Below are 24,970 nucleotides of genomic sequence, written 5' to 3' on the forward strand. Positions count from 1 at the left end.
GACATACTAGACAACATAGTTCAGATGAAACTGAATCAGTAGCACATCCAGAAGAGGCAGAAACTGCTGACCCTTTATTTCCTTCAGCCAGTATCTGATAATTTTGTTCCACTCCCTCTTCTTTTATTGTCATTGCTAAGATGTTAAATGTCTAAACTAACAACACTTGGGGGTAGCTTCTTTGGACACCATTCATAAATTATGGCCTAACAAGAACCAGTAGGGTAGAATAAAGCACTCATTTCTGTTTTTGTCAGAGGCTTGTTAAGCACTTTAGCTTTGACAACCCATTTTCTAAGTTTTTTTAATTAAAAAAATAAAGGTCACAAATAACTTATATTTTCTACTTTATTTCATTGTTGTTCCAAGCAAGACCAGAAGAAAAAGGTTCTGATCATTCTTGATAGGAATAATAGCTCTTTGATTTTAAAGTAAGCTAAACACTTACATTTGTAACAATAATTTTAAAAATTGGTTTTGTTTTAGAAGGAACCTCAATACAAGCTTAATCCTACTAGACTATTGGGTCCATCTCTGAAAACAACCTTAAAAAAAAAAAGAATGTTTTCATGATGAAAGTAAAAATTCAAAATATGGAGCTATTAAATTGTTGACCCCCACAGAAAACAAAAAGTCACAGGTTGAAATAGCTCAGGCAGTTCAATCATGTAGTATCACCTTATGTGTAGGTTTACCTAGCCAACCAACCATTTAACTAACTTTAGAGGTTATACATGCCCAGAACTGACATATCTGTTGTTTCTGCAATACTACAAAACATATCCTTACCATTAATAATCAGATAGTGAGACCTACTCCACCTTTCCAAATTTAGATCACTATCATATTGAAAATAGTGTGCTTTGAAAGCGCACAGACAGCTGGGATATTTTACAATGAACACTTAGTGGATTAAATACCTCAAATGTTCACTCACCTTTGGCAGGTTTGCAAAGCTTCCTTCATTGTAGAAATTCCCATTTGTATATCCTGCTGTTCAAAGGTCATTGCAGCTTGCATAACTAAAATAGTGCTGTACCCAAGGGCATGGTACATACTATCTTTAGACCTAGGTCAAACATATAAATCTTGTGCATTTAAGTAAAACTTTAAATTGCAGTACAGAAGTAAATGCTGAGACACTTGCATTAATTTGTGAAAAGACAGAATAATAAAGCAGAAAGTAATGGACATAACAACATGACCTAGAAAGTATCAACTTCCACTGGGTGCTACATGTCTGCCACCACAGGACACTGTTGCAGCAAATTCCAGAAAACATCCCAACTGGGTTACACAAACATTTGTACATAATTATATCCCATTTGTAGTCTGTCGGTATATCTACCTAATTTAACTAATTATGCCTTGACATAAATACTCATTCATCTGCTTTCACTTAACATAAAGTCATCCTTCTAACATTACTACTTAATCCAAAAACCCAAAAATCTGCCTTTGTGTCATCAAAAAGTTAGTGCACACAGATTCAGTCCTGTGCAAAAGGCTACATTGAAACAGCCTGGCTTTCACAATAATTACACAATTTAAAAGAAAAAAAAGTTGTTGCAAAGTAGCTATAGGAGATCATATATTCAAACCCACCAGTTGCAGCAGCACTACTGCCAACGTTAAGTCAAGCAAACTCAGGTTTTGTCTAACAAGGTTTCAAAATGTTCAAGAAAATTAAGACTGCATAACCTTCTGGCAGCCTCTGGTACTATACTACCAATGTACTTTTTCCTAATGTCCAATTTGAACCTCCTAAGCCTCAACTTGTGGTGACTGACCCATCTTTTAACATCTACCATTATGTAGAAGGGTGTCTCTGTCTTTGCAACTTTCCCTCAATAGCTCCAGACCACTATTATATTAATGCCTAAGTCTCCTTTTTGCCAAACTAAAAGAAACCCTGCTCTCACAATCTTAATGAATCACATATTGTAGTCTTCTAGCCATGCTGCTAGCCCTCTGTTGGATCTTCTCCAGTTTCCTCATTGTTTTTTCTTCCCCTTAAATCAAGCGGCTACCCATCAAATATAGTTTTGAAGACAGGAACCTTTAACAGAGTCCAGGATGATAAACACTTAGCCCAAGGGTCTAGTTCTTAAATAAATCAACACGTTCCCTACAATGTTTACATTATTTAGGTACTTAAGTTTAACTTCCATTACAAGGCTATTTTTCAGCTAGGCAATTGGGCTTTTTCTTTTTTAAAGGTGGCTTTTTGTTTCCGTGCTGCCTCCTCTGCAGATCAGTTGAATATGCTGTATAATAAGCTCAAAGTCTATTAGCTGCCAGGGACTCAAAGCATCAAAACCATGGAGTTTAGAATTTATTTTTTTTTCTTTGCAGCAAAAGTCAACTGAAACAAATACTTTACTGTACATAAAAATACTATTGTATGAAACAAGGGTTTTTTGTTTTACAAAGCAAAATGAAATATATATATATGAAAGATACAAAAAAACATTTGGGTAATACGTGTGTGTGTATTTAGTAATATACACATGCACAATCCTTGCATGTAGAACTTAGTATTTTGCAATACTACACAAAAATAGTTTTAACATACACAAATGAAGGTGGGCCTTCTCAAAGCATTGTTCTATCATAAATAACACTTCACAATGCTCAGAGAAGAAAGCTTGGGTGTAAGTACAGCTAATTTGAAAAGGTGTTACTCCTGCCTACCTCCTCCACATCTGAGCTCTCTATACCACTGAAAGCAAACACCAACGTTTCATGTAATGGTGTTCTTCCACCTGTCCATACTACTCGCCTAACAACACCAACGCATGACTCTTAATCCAGTCTTACTATCACCAAACTGCAGAGTGAGAACTTCACCTCACTCTACTAACACAACCTGCAGAACCCTCTCCCTGACACATCTCTCAACATCATGTGTGTCTTTGAAAGACAGACAAGAGAAGAACAGTGAATGGGATTCAGATCCCAGTCCTGAAGACAGTCACTCAGACCACCTCCCCAAGCGGTCACAGATACGTTTATCCTATGAACCTTTCGGTATTCTTTAATTTCCTACATCTGTACTGCCATGCTTTTCTCCTCAGTGTAGCAAAGGCAACAGGGGAACAGGCAGAATCAGTCAGAAGATCAAAAAGCAGGCTTTAAGGGTAAACACTACTGTGACTCAAATGTAATACAAAAAGCAAGAAAAAGAGTATTCTGGAGTTTTGTTCCAGCTTTGCTGTCTTGTCAAAAGCAGTTCCATTGTACAAATTCTCTGATCAGAGATACACTAGATAAGGTCTTGCTCCCCTGCTTTTTCCCTCTGCACAAGGAAAGACAGATTGAATAATGAACTCCAACAGAACACTTCAGCGCTTCATTAACAGGTTTATGATGGTCTTGAGAAGCAAGTGCACTGCTAAAACCCAAAGATACTGAGAAAAGCTCTTGGACCAAAGAAAATAAACATGAAGTACTATCTTCAGAGGCCCTAAATTAATCTTCAGGTACTAGATAGCATACTTTACACTATCTGTTTACAGTAACTTCAGCAAATAACAGGACCTCACCATGGACGAAGTAGTTCCAGGGCTTCAGAGAACTTATTGTTTAGAAATAAGTTCAGTGCCATTGAGCATTCTTCCAAAGCACACTTGAGGTCCATCTTGGATGCCCTAAGAAAAAAGATTCTTAGTTTAATCAAACTGTAAATATAAACACAAAATTTAAAGGTTTGTTTGTTGGTGTTTTGTTTTTTTTTTTTTGGTTATATTACACAGAAGGTCTTTTATAGCTATTTTACTACTAGTTTTTAAAATGTAGTTTTACGAAAACAAATCATATGCTTAACACTTTATCCATTCTACATGGGTGTGCCTCTTTGCTTATTTGTATGTTTATGGCTTTGTCCTCCTTTTTTTACCAGTCAATACACAATGGAGTAATTTTTACTGCTACTTATGTAGCACAAATACTCAAAACTTATCACTGTGACTAAGCTCTCAATTCTCCATATCAGTACAAATGCAGTTTTGGACTCTTGTGTTCAGATCTAAACCTCAAGAGAGATGACAAAATCATATTTTCATCTAAGAAAGCAGTAAACAGATGCTCACTCTGCAAACAGCTATTCCAAAAATAGTCCTGTCAGAAACCTGCAACTATACCAAAAGCTTTTGTTCTTCCTAATTCATTTCAAGTAAAATCACTTGCGCTTGCTTAAGAGGAAGCCATCTAACAAAACTGCTACCTTGGCCAGTTTTGTCTAGCAGACTCGGGAGCACTCACAAATTACTCCATGGGCAGAACTGGTGACAAACTGGATCTTCATGGTAGTGACTAATAGCTAGAAGCTACACAGCCTTCAATGTGTGCAGCTGGATCTGGAAAAGATAATTGGTCTACAGCTTTAAAACAACAGGTTTAGGCTCTATAATGGGCTTTATCCAAGTCAGGTTAAGCAGTGGTAAGGAAGAGATCATGTCAATTAGATGAATATTTAACTATTTAAGTGTTGACCAGAAGAGAAGAAGCCTGAAGGAGGAATTTAAGAAGATAAAAGGCAGAGGAGTGTAGCTGCTCTAAATCTGATGGTAACACACACATAAACACACACACAGACACAATAAAAAAAAAAGGGACATAGAAATGTGACTGGACAAGTTTTCACAGAATTATCAGCTCCCTCACCCTCCCCCCTCTCTCCATCACCTACAAGATTTTAAAACATTGGCTCTGGTTTTTGTATCCCTTCTGGTGCAGAAAATCAGGATAAGACTTGATGACATCCCGAAACTCCTTTTCAGCTTTATTTTCTGTTATTTTTTAGTGGCAGTACCTGAAAAATTCAGCTTCTGTAGAAAAATAAAATCTCTAACTCAATACTTTGCAGCTACTAGACCTTTATTGTTGAATATACCAGGTGGAAAATCCTGCCCTTCATACTGAAGTCGTGAATTGTCCAACAGTCAAAATTCAGCAGTTTTACCATCAGACTGTTACCAACAATTTCAAATACAAGTCAAATACCTTTATTTCCTCCTATACTGCAATTCAACTTGATTATTGCATATACAATTTTAAGATTAAGATTTATGTAATTTTATGTAGCAAAAACCTATGGTTCTTAAAAGCAGAAGCATTTGCAGCTCTGCTTCATCTGTTACCGTCAGCCACGTGCTAAGCTTGCACATCCTTCGGCTGTGCACACACTGCAGGAAACGTTACATTCTCGATGCAACCTGCAGCCCTGATCTCCAGCTACTCAACAAAAGTATCACTGTCACACTGATAAGGGACACCGCGGCGATCCAGGGAACCAGAACAAGCCTTACCAGCAAAGTGGCTGCCTCTCTTCCCGTATGCATAGGGCTCCTGCCAGCCCATCACACCCCAGGTTTCCTCACAACATTAAGTCCTAGGTGAGGGCCTGGGGAACGAGCACTGCAACGTGGTCCACGTTTGTCCCACTGTGCAAGGTACAGGTACCAAAGTCTTTATCAGCCTGTACTGATTTGTACTGTATGGCCACTAGGGAGCACATCTACCATGCTTGTGTTCCTTTCGTTGTTGGCCTATGCCACCAACAACATACTGTCCCGTTGCCATTATCAGTTTATGTTGTCTCAAATACCCTTAAGCTAGATACCTAAATTGCCTTTCAGTTTTCTTAAAAGTATTTCAGGAACGTTACTGTACCGCAAGTTTACTTAGGTTGATGTATAAATTACACAAGCCCCAATAACGAATTAAAATCCTCCAGACAAAGCAATAGTAGCATCTGTTCTCCTGCTGCGGGGAGACAAAAAACATCAGCATTTTGTTGTTGTTTGTATACCACTCTTCATAACCTAGACTGCACTGGAAAATATAGAACATATAGGTACAATTTATATTTCAGACCACACTGGCTAATCTTACTTAACTTGTTATCTAGACATCCATTTTTTACAAGGCAGTTCCATTAATTGTAGAAATATAGTATCGTATTTTATTTTTATTCAGAAAGCTTTACATTATGTATTTAAATATAAAGACACTGGTTTTCCTATAAATCTTAGCTTCGAGACTACTTTAACTGAAGTGTCATAATTAAGCTGTAAAAAAGTGGGTGTTTTCTTATTTCAGGGTTTGGGCTGGTTTGGTTGTTTTTTTGTTTTTTTTTTTTTTTACATTTTCAAAGTCCTAAATCTTTTGGTATATAAGCCCATGTGATTCATCTTTGCAAGATATTTAATAATCAAGGCTACTCAATGACATGAATAAATCCATAGGTTTATTTTTCAAATTTCCCCCGCTATACATGCTATGTCAAAAGTTTCTGAAACATACCTCACAATGAAAAATTGAGAGGGGGGGAAAAAAAGAGTAGTCACATTGTTCCAAGATGGTTACAAAATGAGACAATATGTTCATTATGAATTCAACAGGATCATGCACAATTTTTGGCTTCCCCTTTTAATACAGTTTGCTTAACCTCTTTGATTTTTCACTTTCTCCTCTGTCTCTCTAACACCCTAATTACCCCAATTAATTCTTTCCATTTGGCTCCTCCTTGATGAGGGGAAAAGGAAAGCAGTATATCAACCATATGAATTTTTACCAGAAAGCATCAATTTGCTCTAGGTCACATAGGGTTTAAGAACTTTCTTCTTCATGTTTCAGCGAATATATCTTTTTATCTTTGTGATGTTACTTGCACTGAAATTAAAAGCGGACTTCACACTTCTCAGATCTAACTTGAAAAATCTTTGAAAAATTAGGACATCAGACATTAAGTTGTAAATGCAAATCATCACTTCATGTTCACATCTTGCATGGATTTATAGGCCAAAAGGCAAATTGCTACAATTCTAACAGAGACACCTTCCACCATCCTTCCTCAAAAATGAACCTATAGACACCATGTAGGAGACACATAGAATTTCTCTATCTCCTCACATCACAAATTCACACCTTCTTTACTTTAGTTTAGGTAAAAAAAACCCAACCTATCAAGGCCAACCACAATCTAATTTTGTGTTTTGCATATTCTAGCTTCTAAATAGAGAAAAACAAATAAATTGATTGAGCATTTAGTTTGGCTTCCTGCCAAAGCCCCAGCCTGCAACAGCTCTTCACACTCCCAAAGTAAAGTTCTTGCCAGAGCTGGGATCAAGTGAACCACATACTCTAGATTATGAAGCATCCCACTTATTTAGCAAAAGAATGGATTTAGCACTTCACACTAACTCTGCTCAACTGCTTACGGTTTCGCATTAACAAGAATCATCAGAAATAAGCGTGCTTAAGATTTTATACTTCATACTCAGTAAAGCACAATTAAAATGTTTATCAAAACAAATATGAAGAAAGCAATTGTATTTTAGTCCAAACTCTGAGTATGTAAACAAATCTGCCAAAATTAAAATATTTATACAAGCAGAGAAATGTACATGTTTACATGTCATCTTCAAACATCTTAAAATAGCATGCCCTCAAGAACAGTGTTAAGAAATTAAAAAAAAAAGACTCATTTATAATGACCGAAAGTTTGTAAAACATTCAATTTTATTAGCTAATTCCATGAATACCATCTGATAACAGAACTTTTTCAAATAACTAATTTTTAGCTAGATTTAGAGGCTGTTTTTTTTTTTTCTGCTACATGAGCAAGGACAAGAGTTAATCCCGCAATAACATTCCGTTACCACCACCGTGTGTTTCCCATGGTTCTATATCCTTACTTCACATGTACTTTTAGGAAGCTAAATACCACTCAACTCATGTCTCATTAGATTACACATCTCATTGGTTCTGCCCTCCCCATTAGGAAATATGGCTCGTTGCTTTCAAATAATTTCTCATGAAGGGCAAGAAAAGGGGGGCATTTTCTTTTTTAAATACCAAATTTGCAATGATTGTCTTAAAAAGATCCAGTAATCAAAGTTGAGATCACTAGATGGCAAGACTGAGTTTTTACTCTCTCGTACTTGTGCACCTCAGAAATCTTCGTAATTCTAGAGGACAGATGGACCTCCTGGTCCCCTTCCCTCACAGCATGTCTGTCAACTCTGAGGTGGGCCAAGAACTCTGTGAAATACTGGGACAGAAAAACCCAACATGAGGCAATGACCTGCTATATTGAGTATGGAGGAACTATGAAAAGTCATCTGAAGTAAGAGTGAAAAGAGCCACAAGTAAGAGATGTGTAATCACAAAGTTCATAAAAGAATCTGAGGGGAGGTGGATCATTCATAACGGCAAGTAATTCAACAACTGATCACTACTTTATTCACTTAGTTGTAAAGTATTTGGGTTCAGCCTAAAAAGAGTGAGAAAGTTTCCTACCACTTCACATGAAAAATAACAGCAAATAGATAAAGTATTACAGTACCCCACCTCTGTACCATTTTTCAGAATGCAAGGATCAAGATACAAGGGCAATGTCCTACTTCCAGTGCTTCACTAAGCCTCATCTTAGTGAAAAGAAACACATTTTCTGTATTTGTATGCTGTAAATCTGCACGCTTCATACCCTGCCATCAGCAACTGCTGGAACTTCCTTTGGAAGGAAAATCTAATCTTTATTTTATATAACATACCCATGAACATGCTGGCTGTTTAGCTTGTTTTCAGAGGGGGACTGTTGGCCATCAGGCTCCCAAATGCCATCATACCACCAACTCTAGCACCACCAGTGTATGTATCAGTATTTGTAAACTGACTCCATAAACAAGGTTCCTTAAAACAACAGAGCCATGGCGTCCTGTCAAAACTATATTTTCCTATTAAATGGGTAAGTGGCAGATCTCTCTAGCACAATGCTCTCATGTTCTTTTCCTGTATTACTGACTAGTTCCCCCACTGCTGCCTTTGTGACCAAAGCCTGCAGACAATGCAGATATTATTCCTTATGTCAATACATTTACTGTTCTTTACATCAAGCAAGCTTATGAAAATATTCTGCCACTTCAGATACAGAACTTGGGAAGCCAGTTTTCTTAGACTGTTACTTCTGATAACTGAATCATATCCTCTACCAAAGAGTCTCACTCCTGTTTAATTACTGTTCACATGTATTTTCTACTGTTTTCCTACATCCTGCAGCAGAGGAACATAACCACAAGGAACCACTCCAACTCAGATTCACAACTTGATACCAGAACAGTCAGGAGAAAGGAGCATACTGACTCAGAAGCAACTTGGCTATCTTTGCTGGCAGACAAGGACTATTTCTGTGCAGAGGCTCAGAAAAAGTGCATTTCCTCCTCTCCTCCCAAAACATCACAAACCAATTTCTACACCAAGTTAGCAGACTAACAGTTCCGTAAGCAATGCTGACTCACACTCTCTTTCTGACTCATGTTGTTCTCCTTATGACTCAGTCTTATTCTGGCAATCTAATTTTTCTTTTCCCTACATCCACATACAGTTTCTTTGACATAAACTTAACACATTTTAACACCTCAGATGAACATATGCTTTAATTTATCCTGGAGTTTAATAAATTAACACTACTTCAGTGAAATTACTATGGATTTTACACCCAGTGAATACAGCTCACTTCTAAATTAAAAAAGGAATAGAAAAATATCCGGTGTTAACACAAAGATAACAATGTCACATTACAAGGAGAATAAAACACCACTGTGTTACTGCCTAGATAATTTAAGGATGACTCTTCCCAACACACAGCATTTTTTTTTTACGTTATTGTCGCATCACTATTCCAAATTACCTTTATGAAAAAAGAATAAATGTTTTGAATTCCAACAATAGCTTATATATCTTGGGCTCGGTGCTGAGCTACTCATGAAACTGTTCCAATACAGCAGGGATGTGCCGTCCGTAAGGTAGTTATTAGCAGCTTTAAGTAGGTTTTTTTAACCAACTACTTGAAGTAGAAGAGAAACAAAGAACAAGAATACTGACTTGAAAACCCTGAGATGTGTTGGGATATTCACTATTAGGATGACAATCCTCAGGATGTACACAAAGCAAGAGCATTAGTAATTTAAAATGTCAAAACACTTTACAGCTTATTAAGCCACCTTCCTTTTTTTCCCTACAGATTAATTAAAAAGGGAGCATAACTACTAGCCTAAAAAAAAATTTAAAAGTCATTGCTCTAGTATTTAAAAGTTATTTAAACATGTAATGAGTTGGATAATAACACCTATCTGTCCACACCAGGGCCCAGTGTAAGATCACTCCTAGAAGGCAGTTATGTAGCTGAAGTTAAGTATTAACTTGGTACATAATGCTGTCTTTGTACCTGCAGATTTAATCAGCTTTTAATACAATCACCCCTGGTGCAATGATGTACCAGCTCTTCTCTTGAAAGGAGATTCAGGAGGTAGAAATAGGAGAATCGCAGAAAAGTTTATCTTTAATCTAATTATATTTTCCATATTTTAAATCATATATTTAGGACCAAGTTCCACATCACTTTAACTGAACTTAAATGTGCAAGCGGTACTTTTCATGAATAAGGACTGCAGAATTTAGTTTTTGAACTTCTAAAACCATTTGTTGGCCCTTTTACAACACAGCCAAAATAATCAGCCTCATCTGATAAACAAAATGTAATTGCCAGGGACTTGGTTTTTGTACCGCCACCCTTCTCACTGACAAGATTCTCACTGCGCTACAGTTACTGAAAATATGTGAAGTCATTAGTGGGAGCAAAGCAAAACTTCAAGGGAAGAAAACCACAGAAATATGAAACTAGCAGTAACAATTTAGTTTTAAGATACCCACACTAAGATGCACATCTGACACAAACAAAAGGAGTGAAAATAATATCCTCTAAAAACTGGGGGGGGGAATATACAGAGAGGATGATATTTTGATGGTATGGATCAAGAAAACAAGGTGCATTACAATTACATCTAAGAGAACATTTTCCCAGGAAATAAATAGTTTAGCAAACAAGTGACCCGTAACATTTACGGAAACTTCATCAGAAGAAGAATCTTTTAGAGGCATTTGTTTGCTTGAACCCAAATGAAAACTGTTCTAGGTGCCAACCACTGTATCAACAGGTAGGGCAGCAAGAAACTACCATCTGTAGAACTCTTCTTGAGTAACAAACATGCAGGCATCTACTGGAGTATTTACTGCCAAGTTAATGATGACAAAACAGCGTTAAAATGTATTGGTCCCAGGCAGTTCTTGTCCTCTGCAGGAAGATGGTAAGTCAAATAGTCCTAATATACTCTCAAACTTTGACTCTCATTGTCACTATTCAGAAGGTTTCTATACTTTCTGAAGCAGATCTTTCTGTTTGTAGCAATTAATAGCTTCAATTAGAAAACTCGATAGTTAACTGTTTATGTTCCACCACGTCAAAAACAGTAACTATCTTGTCATGTGTCTTAAATAGCTAGGACACAACTTCCTAACAGTAAATAGCAGTTGATCCTCACCAAAATCTCCTCAATAGCTCAATTTTCTTAGGTAGGAGGCTCAGGGTATTTTTGAACACTGCTCTACTTCAAGTGTATAGATCCCCTGTAAGGTCCAAGAACAGTGGTGATTCTGATGCTTTTTAGCTGGTGGGATCTCTCTTTCCCTCCCTCTCTTATTGACATGACTACTGTGCAGGCACACCCTGCTTCCTCCACATATGTGGCACTGAACTCTGTGACGATGCGTACTGCCATGTATGCTCAGCATGAAATAAACTCAAGCCTTCAAGAGAGTCCTGTGGAGGCTGGAATCCCCTGTCTCCCTGGAAGACTTTCTCCCAGCCAAGATCAAAAGCTCTCCTCAAACTACAGTATCAAAGGTCACGTTTCACAGCTCACATAGATATCATTAAATCATCACTTCATGTTTATGTCTTGCAGGGCTTTGCCAAAATGTACTTGATGTCCTCTTAGCTGGTTTTACTATTCAGCAAAGATTCAAAGCATTTAAAACCTGCCACCACCACCATCCCTAATCACTTGTTAAACTCAAGTGATCCAGACACTGCAATACTGCAGCATGAAGATTTTCTGTCCCTGGCGTCATTATTTTTGCTGTGTTTTAATTTTGATCTATACCTCAGATTAACAATGTGTCACTAGAATTAGGATACTTCCATTCTTAATTCTGCAATATTCAACAGTCATGCTTTAAGAACAAGGAAAATACTAATAACAGGTTCTTAGCTCTTGAACCCTGCCAGCCACTTTCTATTCAAGCATAGGAAGTTCTTATAGTAGTCTACTACTATTCCTCTCTTCAGTCTCAGTAAAGGGAAAACACAGTCATCCTTTACTAAGATAAAGACGCTTTTTTTCTGTCTAGCCCTATAAAATGACAATACAAAACCCAGAATTCTTATTTTCTTCAATTATTTTACCCTTCACCAGCGTATAACAATTCCTCTTGTGATTCAACATCTTGCCCCTGTATGCTGTCAGATCCTTCAGGTAAGCTTTAAGCAGAAAAAGCCAACTAGTGTCTCTGTCCATGGGTTAGAGATAAGGAACATCTCTGCCTTGGCTGTTTAAGGAAACGTCACTGAACTATGATTCTTAGTACCTATTTAATGTTCCTCCCAATAGACAGTGGTCTTCTGTCTCCATGAAATGTTTCCAGGATTGCTCCTTATGAACATTTTTGAATGTTTATGTCCTTGAAAAACCTATTATAGGACTGCATTTGGCTGCCTTTTTATATGCGCAGCTAGCAACTGCAAAAATCTGCAATTTCCAACAGGAATTGCTTTCATGTTAACAGTAACACACATCCGTGTGTATCCATTGTATCTGAGCAAGCATACAGAAAACTCAGCTATTAGTTCTGCTATCTGGAAATACCTCCTCAAATAATTTTCTTCCTATTTTGAGAGCACAGTACTCCTCAAGTTAGCCATTTGAGAAGAAAAATCTTTTTCCACCTTATCCCTCTCATCCATCACTCATACATGAAACAGCAGCAATACTTCACTCTTCTGCTTAATGATGTGCCAAAATCTAGTTTAGATCATTTCCTAAGGGACAACGTTATTTGTTATCACTTATCAACCCTTTGCACAGACACCAAATTGCAACACAAAGTATAAATCTTATCAGATAAATGGTGAGATGCTTTGTAGGAGTACTACCTACATACCACAGAGCCACAGGTGGCACCAGTCCTCATAACAAATACCCACCAACAGTTCTATGACGAGAAGTAAAGGCTAACATTAAATAAGCTTATTGCCAAATCCGACTGAGATATTCTGTTAGGTCTACATTTTATGTTCAGGATAGTTCAGTGAAGGGTGGCTGAAGGCTTACATGGTCCTTAGTACTACAATCCAGACTTACATACAGGGAACATTAGAAAATGTTTTTATGAACAAAAACATTTATGAGCAAAAAGAGTAGTTTTCTAGCTATGTTGTGTTTTCTTATTATTACAAGGGACTACTCCTAAAATTCACAAGCATGAGACTTCTGTTTGGTTTTAATATATACAAGAAGAGATGCACAGCTTTCAGGAACAATTTCTGTATCAAACTTGAATCTAAGGAACCCTCATGAAATCAGAGCATGCATCATTCTGTCTGAGGACTACTGACCCAAGTAAGAAACTCCACACACCCCTCACCCCCACGCTACACTAGTGCTGGCACATGTCTTCCAGTATCTTGCTTGCTAGGTACAGGACTCGGGCTCTGAAAAAGCATCAGGCAAGCCTCCATGAGGCTGGGTTTTCTTCTTCTATCTGTATGCATGCTATGCATTCCTCCCATCTGGAAAACAATTTAGAAAGGTGGAATCCAACTGAATAACCCTTCTCACATTTAGATGTTTCTTGCAGCTAACAAACTAAAGCATGTTAATTCCTTTACATTAAAGGGATCAGAGTAATTTTAAATTGCCAATCACTTCCAGTTTACTAACAAAAATTATTCTGAATTATTATTCAATGTGTTAGTTTAAACATAACAAGGGAAATTTGTAAGAACATGTGATCAATAAGATTTTTCTATGGTAAACAGAAAAATTTTTGCAAACTGTTTCACTATTTCATTTAAAACCCAGACCCTGACACCACTTATCATCACATAACAAAAGAATCTTAAGCCATAAGGCTACAAGTTTGAAATTATTTCCAATTTATAAAAAATCACTTCCTATCCTAGGTTATTATCATCATTAATACAGAAAGTCTACAAACTACATCTATTTGATCAATGTAGCAAATGCTAACTTTTTTACCCATGCAGTAAACCCACTCATTAATCTCCACAGCAGAGTCTGTATTCATTATACACACATCCCTTTTTATGAGAAGCATGAATTTTAGACAAATAAAATTGTGTAGTTTACATATTCAATGGAAATGTTATCAGCTTATGGGAAGCACTGAAAAAAATTTCATGCTGATGCAAGACAGACTTTATTCTTTGGAAGGCGTAGTGTCTTCACTGTTTCAGAACTTCACCAACGCATGCTGTAGTCTGTGTGTTAAACATTCATTTAAGGAAACCCAACTGGCAGAAAAACTATATAGAGCTGTGCTAGACAAATTTGCAAACAGGCAGAAATTACTCTAAAAGCTTACTATACTGCGATCTATTCAACAACAGGCAGTTCTTTAAAAACAAACAGAAGAATCAAAAAAAAACACCCAAAACCACACAGACACATACGCCCTAACAACAATCATTTAGTTTAAATGATACTAGTTTACACAGCCTGATATTTTGGCAAAAACATGAGGGTAGCACACTTATTTTCACTTCTTCCTCCCTCGGGACTTTGTTGTCTGCTGTATTTAAGATCACTTTCTATAGCAGACAGAGGCAAATAGCACTGCTTTTACCCAAGCCCTTCCTGGGTACTAGCTTTCACTTGAATTTTGAAGACACCTATCCACCCACAGAACTGGTAACAGCAGAGGATGGAAATGCCGTGCTACAAGGCAATTTTGTTCAGTGAGGTTGCACTTTCCTCCCCAGTGCTACCTGACTGTGGGATAGTAGCATTTAGCCAGTTATTTGCAAATCTCTACCAGTGAATCCCTGGATTGTTGTCACATTACTAAGGGATCTGCTTACACTATTCTTTCCATGACCAAACAATCTCACCAATAGGACATTTTCCTTTTCTTTAATAGCATTGGGGGTTTTGTCTGGTTGTGTTTTGGGGTGTTGTTTATTTTTTATTTTTTTTAAACTAAATTCTTTCTTCTCCCTCATCTTACAGCTGTGGCAGACATGCTGATGCAGAGCAAAAAGAAGACACAGTAGCTACTTAATATTATACATTTGTATACATAATAAAACAATGCATCAAAAACTGTATTTTTCAAAAGGAACAGCTAGGCAGGACTTTGAGCTCTCAGAAAACCAGAGACAAAAAGAACTGACGTAACTGAATTAAAAAATTAGAGGTAGTTGCCCTGTTGAAAATCAACAATTATTAAAATGATATGCATGAAAATGAATTGAGAATGACTGTACAGTTTTTATCTCTACCTTAGCATTGTCAAAAAAAGTTCAGACTGAGCTTTTCATATACTACTGGAATTTCACTGAGAGAGCATTTGAATCAATCAATGATGATACCTTACCAGACACACGGAACCTAACCGTGAGGCAGACAGAAGGCAGACAAAGCTCTGCTCCTCACGGATCAGAAGCTGGGGGGTGGGGTTGGAGGAGCAGGGGAACTGCTGGTACTTTAGGAGGGGTGGTTGTCCTCTCCTCCTTTTTAGAAAAGCAAATTCTAATTTTAGCTTTTCTAAATTTCACAGATGCATACTTAGCTACAGGAGACAACTGTTCTATTTTATGAATTACTACTGCTCACAGCAGTAGAAATACCTGTAATATGTCTTACGAATTAAAAGCATTTTAAAAAGCCCCTCAAACACACCAAAAACCTTATATACAAAACCTTCTTATATACAAAAACTCCTTCTTAAAAGTCTCATCTGACTTTAAAGTTTGAACAGCGGTCCACCACCTGTCAGGTAACCAATGTTTCTTTCCTTTACATTCTGCACGTCAGTCTTATTTGTGATTTCAAACTTCGGGGGCATGCATAGGACTGTCTTTGTTCTAGTTAGAAGGCAGCCCAATGCCTGCAGTGATGCTTCATGAGAATCTAATAATGGAATACAAGAAAGTGATCAAAACGTTTTGCTCCCAAACATTTACTTTATGTTAATGACTGAAGGGTAGGGAAGGATGATGACATAAAGGAACTCTCCTGATGGTCAGTCTTATTGAAAAAATGGAATTTGCTTACCTACATATATACTAACAATGCAGTATGTGAATACCACAATAAAATACTGACTACTGTATCTTCACATATTATTATTACTCTACAGATGCAACAAAGCAACTGAATAAGCACAAAGAAAGAAAACCAAGGCAAAGTTGATCATCTGCTGGAGTTTCAGGTGCCACAGGAAATAGTGCCAAAACGAAACTCATTGTATTGGCTGACTAGCACCCACCATCGCCAACATCACAGACAACCCCTCTGAACAACATAAAAAGCCACACTACATTTCTAGCCACATTATTTTTTTTTTTTTAATAAAATAAATGTAAGCATTCCCAGATGTTTCAGTTTTGGATGGACAATTGATCAGATTCAGTAAGCCAATAATCAATTTGTGTTTTTACAGCCTGAGGAGAAAAAGAAATATCAGCAGCTTTATCTGAGACCAAGTTCTTTAAGTTCAACAGCAAATTGCACTGCACACGCACAGTAAGCAAGATGCAAATTTTCCATAGTGAATCAGCCATATTGTAGGAGAAAGACACACGACAACTACCTGGGTTACTATTTTCCCACCAGAATGTGCATGTACTGTTTATCCAATCACTCAAATGATTGTGAAATAATCCTATTCAAGCATATCAAGGTACTCCAGTATGAATTTGACACAGCATTGCAAAATATATGTAATCCTAAAAACAGGCAGCAAAACAACCAGAGCGTGGGTATTTAGAAGTGACCACAGTTTGACAGAAAGGAAAGAATAAACAAAGCAGTGTCAGTGTTGGTTTGCAGGTAGGAGAAAAATCTGCTTTATGTTGTTCTGCTGCACACTAATGGAAATGCACAGCACTATAAAAGGTTGTTATCAGATTTATTAATAGAACTCAGTGGCTCAACAGTATTTGTAGATGCATGTTTTAACATGAGATCTTTTAAAGTAAACTGAGAATTTACTGTTTGAATACCCCTCATCAGATGAATAGTTTTTATCAAATAATCCAGCTGAGGTCAATAGAGGCAATACTGTGGAGAAAAATGAGCACATGAATATGCCAGAGCGCAATACTGCCAAAACTTAATATACAGTATGTAGATAAAGGTTCACAGGAGGAAAAAAAAAAAAAAAAGAGGAAATCTGTTCAACATTTCCCTGTTGAACAGACATGCTGACAAGAAAATAGGTTGAAAAGATCCTCCTGAAAGAGCTAGCATATATAAATAATAATGACAGCTCACTGACAGTTTTACACAAAACAAATAAAAATTTCACTTAATCTTGCTATGGAAAAAACAAGAAATAAATCATGCAGCAAGTAGGACACGAGATCAGGCCAGATGTTTATGGGACTAACACTGCGTCACACAAGTATTGGCTCAGATCCAAAAATACAATTAGGACAGTGTGATCCTACTAAAACACTCTTCTTAAACTTCAAACCAATATACTGGAATTTATTACATCGTGAACTTACAGCTAATGTTGGAGACCTTAAATTACTAAAACCTCTTGAAGCACCCTGTATCATACTTAACATTTAGTACTTAGCACAGAACTGCATCCCATGAAAAAAATTATTTATATTTAAGTCAAAAATTATGTAACCTCACAGTCAAATCAGCACAGCTACCAAGAGTAGAAGACATACTTTATAGATGGAGAAAGTAACTACAACTCTGACACTGACCTTAAGTTACCAGATTTTAAAGAATGGCATCCCAAAATACACACCTTGCGGTGTTCTACAACCTACAGCATCTGAGCTGATTAAGCACTGACATCAGCACAGAAGCTTCTGCTCTCTGAAAGCATTGTTCACCACTGCAAAGTGCAGAGGAAAACCAAGGATTTCATAAACCCATTGTGAATATATAATTTTCCCCTCCTCTTCAAGAAAACCCATCTAAACATTTTTTTTGTCATTTAATTGTTTAACATACCTGTCAAAGTAAATTTTCACAGATAAAACCCCATAAACCTGATTACCACATTCATGATTTCAGGGACCAGTAGACAGAGATTATATACTTACAGGATTAATTCAGTTAACTTCAGGTATGTAAATATAGTCCTTATGCAAATATAAGTGCTGCTTCTTTCACTCTGTCCTTTTTCCACCACACATACACACCAAAAAAAAAAAAAAAAAAAAAAAAAAACACACAGAAGAAAAGCATAAAGAGAAACCTGATTATGTTTTATGTCTCAATATCCATGAGGTTCCCTTAATGAGTTATCAAGCAAAAATAATGAAAGGATAAAAGTTCACAAGCCAGCAGCTGGCATCACAGGCACTCTCCATAGCCGAATTCAAAAGAAATGTCAGTGAGAGTGGCAGCAGCTACAGTCAATGCTGGAAGCTGATGCCTCTGCAGGAAGAGGATGCTGGGAGATTTCCCCAATCCGTGCTGCAACCTAATTCTAATCCATCACTCCTAACTGTGAAGAGAAAACGGAGACATAAGGAACGCAAAGTGATTTGTATTTAAAAGCAAAAAGGTAGTTACCTCAGTATTTTCTGAATAAAAAATTAAAAATGCTACAAGTAAAGTCAGACAGAAAAGGAAAAGTATACTACTGCAACTGCAGTAAAAATAGATCAAACATACAAGAGTTGGTAGCAAGCAGCACAGAAGAGAACTAGTTCATGTTTGGTTTTCATTATTTCACAGTACTCAAATTAAGAGAGGGTTTTTTTTTATTAACCCTTTGACATTTTTCCCTCATAAATCCAAATATTTAGCTGGAGTCCCATGACCAAAATAAACCAATAGCATAGAGAGGCAGCTAATACAGTTATCTTCATGAGTATCAGCAGCAATAGGAGAAAGTAGGAGTCAGAAGCAAAACAGCTGCAGAGATAGTTTCATCCCCTTGGTCTAATCTCTCCAAATGAGATGGGAAAGCTCAGCACATGGGAGCTAGGCAGCAGAAAATTAAATCGTGTCCTCCACCATTACCTTCGAGAAGTATTCTTTAAAGCTGTGTGCCACCTGGGCTAGCAGTACCTATTCCTAGCTATGTTTACTGTCATGAACTGAGATTTACTCACAAAAATGCCTCAGAGAAAACCTTTAAAACTCAGTGCAGGAAACTACAGATTTGTATTTACTCATTTCAGATGGGTACTAAGTAATAAAAGCAATAATACATCAAACCAATCTATTTAAACAATTTACTTTTGAAAATACAAGTAAGAATGCAACATATTAGGAAGGATTGGCACAGTATTTCCTAAAACACCTGAGGAAACCAAGGTCTACAATCAGGTGAGACAGGCTTTGCAGGACAGAGATGAGATGGACAGCTGTAACGTACTGACAACAGCACTTTTAAAATCAGGACATTTCTACATTTTCCTTGAAATGGTGCCTGATAGTGCTAAAGACCAAGGAGTTCAGAGATATCAGAGTTCTCCACCACATGATTTGGAATGAGTGCGTATGGGTACTGTCACTTACTACATTAACACTTTTTGGGGTAGGGAGAGTCAAAGTTCCAGGATTTCTCTCACCTTGATTGCACATGAAAGGTAAATCAGCTTTGAATTAAGGTTAAGCACATAAAAATCAACTTAATTCACACACAAAACATAAAATGTTCTGTCTGTAATTCAGCATAAATTGCAGTCAGTCCACACTTGAGGCCTCAGAGAGTATTTCCCAGTAAAATCTGAGAGAGTCAAGAGGACATTACAACAGTATTTACAAAAGCAAGCTTTCTGTTTGCAAATATCAGCACATGTTCAAAAAACTTTCCTTGGATTGTCTTAAAGAAAAACCCATTAATACAAACTTAAGCCACCTTCCACTCAAATTGTTTCCCAAAATGCTCTGAAACAGTTTTCAAACGGCAGGGGTGGGGGGTTGGAAACAACCACCCCAAAACAAAAAAACAAAACAAAACAAAACAAAACAGGACATTATTAAAGACCAGGGAGGCTTTTGTTTGTCTGATAGTTAAAGAACGTGGCAAACCTGGTTTTTAGTCCTTTTTCCCTAAAAACAATCCTCCTACTCAGAATCTGAGGAAGTCATAGCCAACAAGTTTTTGTATTTTTGATCTATGAGTCACAGATCATCTTTTCATTTTCTTATCTAAAGGTCCAATGACTTAAAGAGTGTACCACCAATCCAAAATATTAAGAGTCTACATTCCTTTCAAAGTCTCTGAAGACATTCAGAGAAGGCAGTCTTCAGTTGCACGACTGCAAATAGCACTATGCAGTCTTTATTAAAGCACAGAACGAACGCCAATTTCCTGAAACAAATTGAAAGAAAACACAGATGTGATCAGTAGACCATGCATTCCAGCACATCCAGATTGCAGCACGATGATTAGTAGACTCCACAAGTCTCCAGGATCCTCCACCCCAAAAGGATTATGTGAGCTTACTACCGTAGTGTTACTTATTTTTCATGAAAGAGCAAGCCACAAGCAGCAACCCAAATATTTAGGCTCAATTAAGACAAACTTCTTTTGGCAACCACCGGATCACAGAAAAATAAGCTGTGGTATCTTTCTGTGCACCAGCCTTTCAGTGGAGGCTTGCATGAGAGTAGAATGGTGTGGAAGAAATGAAGAGTTTCAGGCAGTAGATTTCAGGCAGTAGTTTCAGTATGTAGATTGTCCATAAGATACTGTTTGGTGGTTGGTTTTTCTTCCTCCTCTCTTCTCCTGTTTTTTCCCCTCCTTGCTTCCTAAGCAGCTATGGACACAGGTGGAATTGCACATTTTAAAGTCAACAGAAGATACAATATAAAAACTTCCACAATGGGGCCTCAAGACTTCTACTTAAACACACAGAGAAATGTTACACCACAGACAGAAGGTGTAGTTGCAATAAATACAGAAGAGCTAGGAATGATATAATTACTGCTCGCTCAAAAGCCCTCAAAAAATTTATAATCCAAGAACTGTTTGGGGTAGAGAAGGATTAGTGAGATGAGGCTGGTGTCTCACTACTGCTGTTCCAAATCTTGAGACTGACAATATCAAGTAGCTATTGTGTCATATTTATGTAGCTATGAAAATATTATTTACTGGATACAAAAAACACCTTTACTGGACTTTTTCCCCCCCCCTTGAGAATCAAACATAAGAAAATAAAACTTTGATCAATTAAATTGTTACATCTTTCTCACCATCTTAAAACAATGTCAGAATTTGAGTTCAAACTTCCAGAGACAAGCACTATTCTTAAAAGTTCTCAGCTCCCTGAAATTTAAATTTGAATTTAGGGCCATTTGCTCAGCTGATCAGTTTCATTCACTGACAAAACACACACATGTCTAACTGAAATCTTAACTACACTTTCTGGGATTACAAGGATAACCTGCTCTAACTTCTTTAAACACTTCTGGCCCTTAATCTATCACCCTAGTAATACCACACAGAGCTGCTTTGGTAGGATCAAGGATTAACAGTATCCAGCTTTGGGTAGGAAAAGGAATTGCAAAAGAGGAGGTATAATATTGCAATGAAATACGCTTTTATGCTGAAATTGATAAAGATAGAAAATCCTAAGAATTCCATTATTCGTCAGAAATCACCTGTCTGCTTTACTACAGAATTCTAGCTTCCACCTTTTCATTATTTCATTTTTTAAATGTGTTAAAATGAGATCTCACTATATTTTCACCAATGCCATAACTCAGGGTCTGGTATCAGAAACTTGTACACAAATAGCACAACATTAAGACCTCTGCGTATGAACTGTTTGGAGCAGTCAGGCAGACCGTGCTTCTTCCCAAAGACAACTACAAAGCATCTTCTATAAACATATTCAGGCAGCCACCATAATACAGTTGCTCTAAATGTTGTTACATATTTCCATATAACTCTGATAATGGGGTGATAATTGAAAACGCCATATTGCCTTTACCTCAGAGAAAAAGACTGCACACCAACTAGTACCATGAAAAAGCATAACAACTTGATGGTAACTTACTCCTGTCACAGAACAGTAAGGAAGACCATCTTGAGGAACAGTAAGTAAAATGAGATGGGAAGAAATCTAAATACAATTAATATTTCATGAAAGTTCCTAACAAATTGACAACTTCAGGGGAAGAAATACATACAGAAATAAAAATAGCAGTGACAAGGTCAGCACATGATAGGCATAATATGATGATGGTTAAAAATTGTCAAGAACTCAAACCTCTTTTAATCTTCTTCTTGTAAAACCAACAAAGAGATAATCTACAAAGTTTTTGTGGCAGGAGCGCACCCCCCTGCACCCCTCCGCACAGGGAGTTTTTAACTAGGTGCTTTTAACATGGTGGCCACTGGCTCTTTCATGCCCGTATTTTCACGCCTCTGGCAGCACACTGTGTTTGCTGTCTGTCACATACACACCCTGGCCAGGTACAGACAAGCACGCACCCCCCACTGCCCTGCAGGAAAAGGGAGGCAGGACCCCCAGTCAACAGACAAGGCGCTCAGCCACCAAAATGCCTCAGTCAAGAGAATTTGCTAGAACACTGACCACATGTGACCACAGTTCAGATCCGACCAGGCTACAAAATGGGGCCCCCACCAGAGATCCCCTTGGAGTGGTTCTCCTCGGAGCCGCAGGTCTGTGATCAGAAGCCCTCCCCTTGGCACTGGGATGCCACACGAGGAAGCTTCTCAGGCTTGAGTGCCCTCACCTGCCCCAGAGGAGTGAATACTTCTTCGGGGTATCCTTGAGTGAGCCCTTGCCCCCTTGGGGTGAGCAAATTACACCTTCTGGGTACCCTTGAGTGAGAGGGTTCCGCTTCAGCAGGTGAGTGTGCATACATTGGAGTCATCATTCTTCTGTGTCATCATGCAATAGTAACGTCCCCAAGTGCTACACCAAACCCACAACTTGTTAAATGTTATCAGAGCATTGTTTTGGCTACCCTGTCATCTTACTGGTTGCAGCTGTTGGATTGGGTTACAAACTAAAGTTTGTTCAAGTTTGTTATCTGTGTGAAGCCTCTTTGGTACACCTCTAACATTTTAAATGGCACAGCAAGCAGAGTGTACTGATGGAGGGAGTATTACAGAGGCACAGTTGTGACTCTTCCCCCTTGGGAAGGGAGTGGGCAAAGGAGAAGTGGTATGAGCCTGAAGCAGTGGTAGAGAGGGTGGAGAAATGCCACGGAGATAAGCAAGATGGCAGAAGGACAGGAACTATTTATATCATCCTGGGTGCCTGTCTGATTCAAGCACATGACCAGCATAAATATTACCAGCAGTTGGAAGGGGACAGTTCTGAGAGGCACTTGAAAATAGTTTGTCTAGAAGCAGAGTTACACCCTGTGACCACAGTCTTGATCTGATCAGTTCCTCTAGAGTGGTGGTGCAGACATCTCTTGCCTCCAAAGTTAAAAGGAGGCACGATGTCGGTCAGTTGCAATGACACTGCATCACTGTTCTTCAAATGTCTTTCAGCTATTAAAAGATATCGTTAGCAATCAACAGTCTATCATCAATAGAAACCAACAAACATGTAACAATAACCAACACTATAGTAACAATTTACAGTAACGATGAACAAACAGGTAGGCACCATTCTGAGGCTGTATTGGGACATCTAACACAGACAGGATGCGGGGGGCAAGGGATGGAATGTCAATTGCATGAGTCTAATTTAGTGGCACATCAGTGTTACAGGTGGGATTCAGGGGAACATTAGTTTCAGGGGCAGGGTTTAAGGGAGTATACTGCAAAAGAGGACATGGATTTCATTACGGTGCTCTTAATGCAGCTCATAATAATACAAATTACAACAATTACAATTATAAATGTTATCAAGGACTGAAGGAAGCTAGTTAGCCATGCCAACAAAGAAAACCCAAGTGTGTTGAAAACGTTCCATAGCCAATTAGTCTCTAGTGCAACATCAGTCTCTCTGTTTTAAGCAATAATAGTCAGGGAATAAAGCCAGCTAAAGCCAAGTTAGATTAGCAAAACCATTTGCTAGTATTTACTGGAGCAATGTACAAAGCAGTGTTACTCTATACGTATTTTACATTAAGAATTACAGTGGTGTATGAAACACTACAAAGACATGGTTCCCACACATCTCCTCCAAATTCTCTAAACCAACAAGTTGATCTGACAGAATGTGAACCGGCTCTGATCTCATGCATAAACATCAACAGTCTTTGCAGACACGACTCTCTATAAAAAAAAAGGTCACTTTTAGTTAAATTCAGTTGGGTATAACCAAACTGCAATAAAACACTCAAATCAGTGCTAGCCATATAATCACAGAGCTGTAACAATGAAACTTTCTTGTCTGAAATAAGAGAGACTGAAACATTGATACATAGGAAAATCTTAAGACAAAAGCAAAATAAAAAAAAAAAAAAATGTTACTGTATTATTAATAGAAAAAAAACACCATTAATTCTAGACAGGGAAAGGTCAGGAATACCCTCTACGGCACTAGATGTGGGAAAGGCTTCCTCTCAAGCAATCTACCAGTGTCACTTGAAAACTACAATCAAGGAGTTTCAAGGAAGATAAGATTAAAGACTTCCACAAAAAGTCCCAAGGCTTTTTTCAGTTCCTTAGGCACTTTTTAAAAATAGTTGTACCTTCTAAAAAATGTGTGAAAGGAGAGAGTGTAATCAAAGGAAGAATCTTGCCCAGGTACAAAAGAATGTACACATCTCTATATAATTTCCATAACTGCAGACTAGCTAATTGTCTAAACACAGAACAACTCACCAGCAGCAAGTATTCAAGCTGAGATTATCCTACTCATAGTGCTCAAACATTCACAAACTGAACTGCCTCTCTATAAAACTCAGTG

General features: G+C 37.7%; 1 protein-coding gene across 5 annotated transcripts in view; it reads right to left on the reverse strand.

Annotated features, from left to right (window-relative positions):
* Positions 1 to 24,970, reverse strand: part of TTC39B (tetratricopeptide repeat domain 39B) — a 71,152-nt gene that overhangs the window by 21,402 nt on the left and 24,780 nt on the right. For 4 of the 5 annotated variants that reach the window (XM_033004226.2, XM_033004227.2, XM_033004228.2 and 1 more), the window contains 2 exons: positions 3,546 to 3,650; positions 938 to 1,069 (listed from right to left, as the gene is read on the reverse strand). In XM_033004226.2, the coding sequence (XP_032860117.2) occupies positions 938 to 1,069; positions 3,546 to 3,650 (237 nt within the window). Of the gene's footprint in view, positions 1 to 937; positions 1,070 to 3,545; positions 3,651 to 18,211; positions 18,350 to 24,970 lie in introns of those variants that run through there. The other variant, XM_033004230.2, reaches the window with a different exon arrangement.

This window comes from Tyto alba, unplaced genomic scaffold (genome assembly GCF_018691265.1).
Source record: "Tyto alba isolate M040663 unplaced genomic scaffold, T.alba_DEE_v4.0 Super-Scaffold_42, whole genome shotgun sequence".
Lineage (NCBI taxonomy): Eukaryota > Metazoa > Chordata > Aves > Strigiformes > Tytonidae > Tyto > Tyto alba.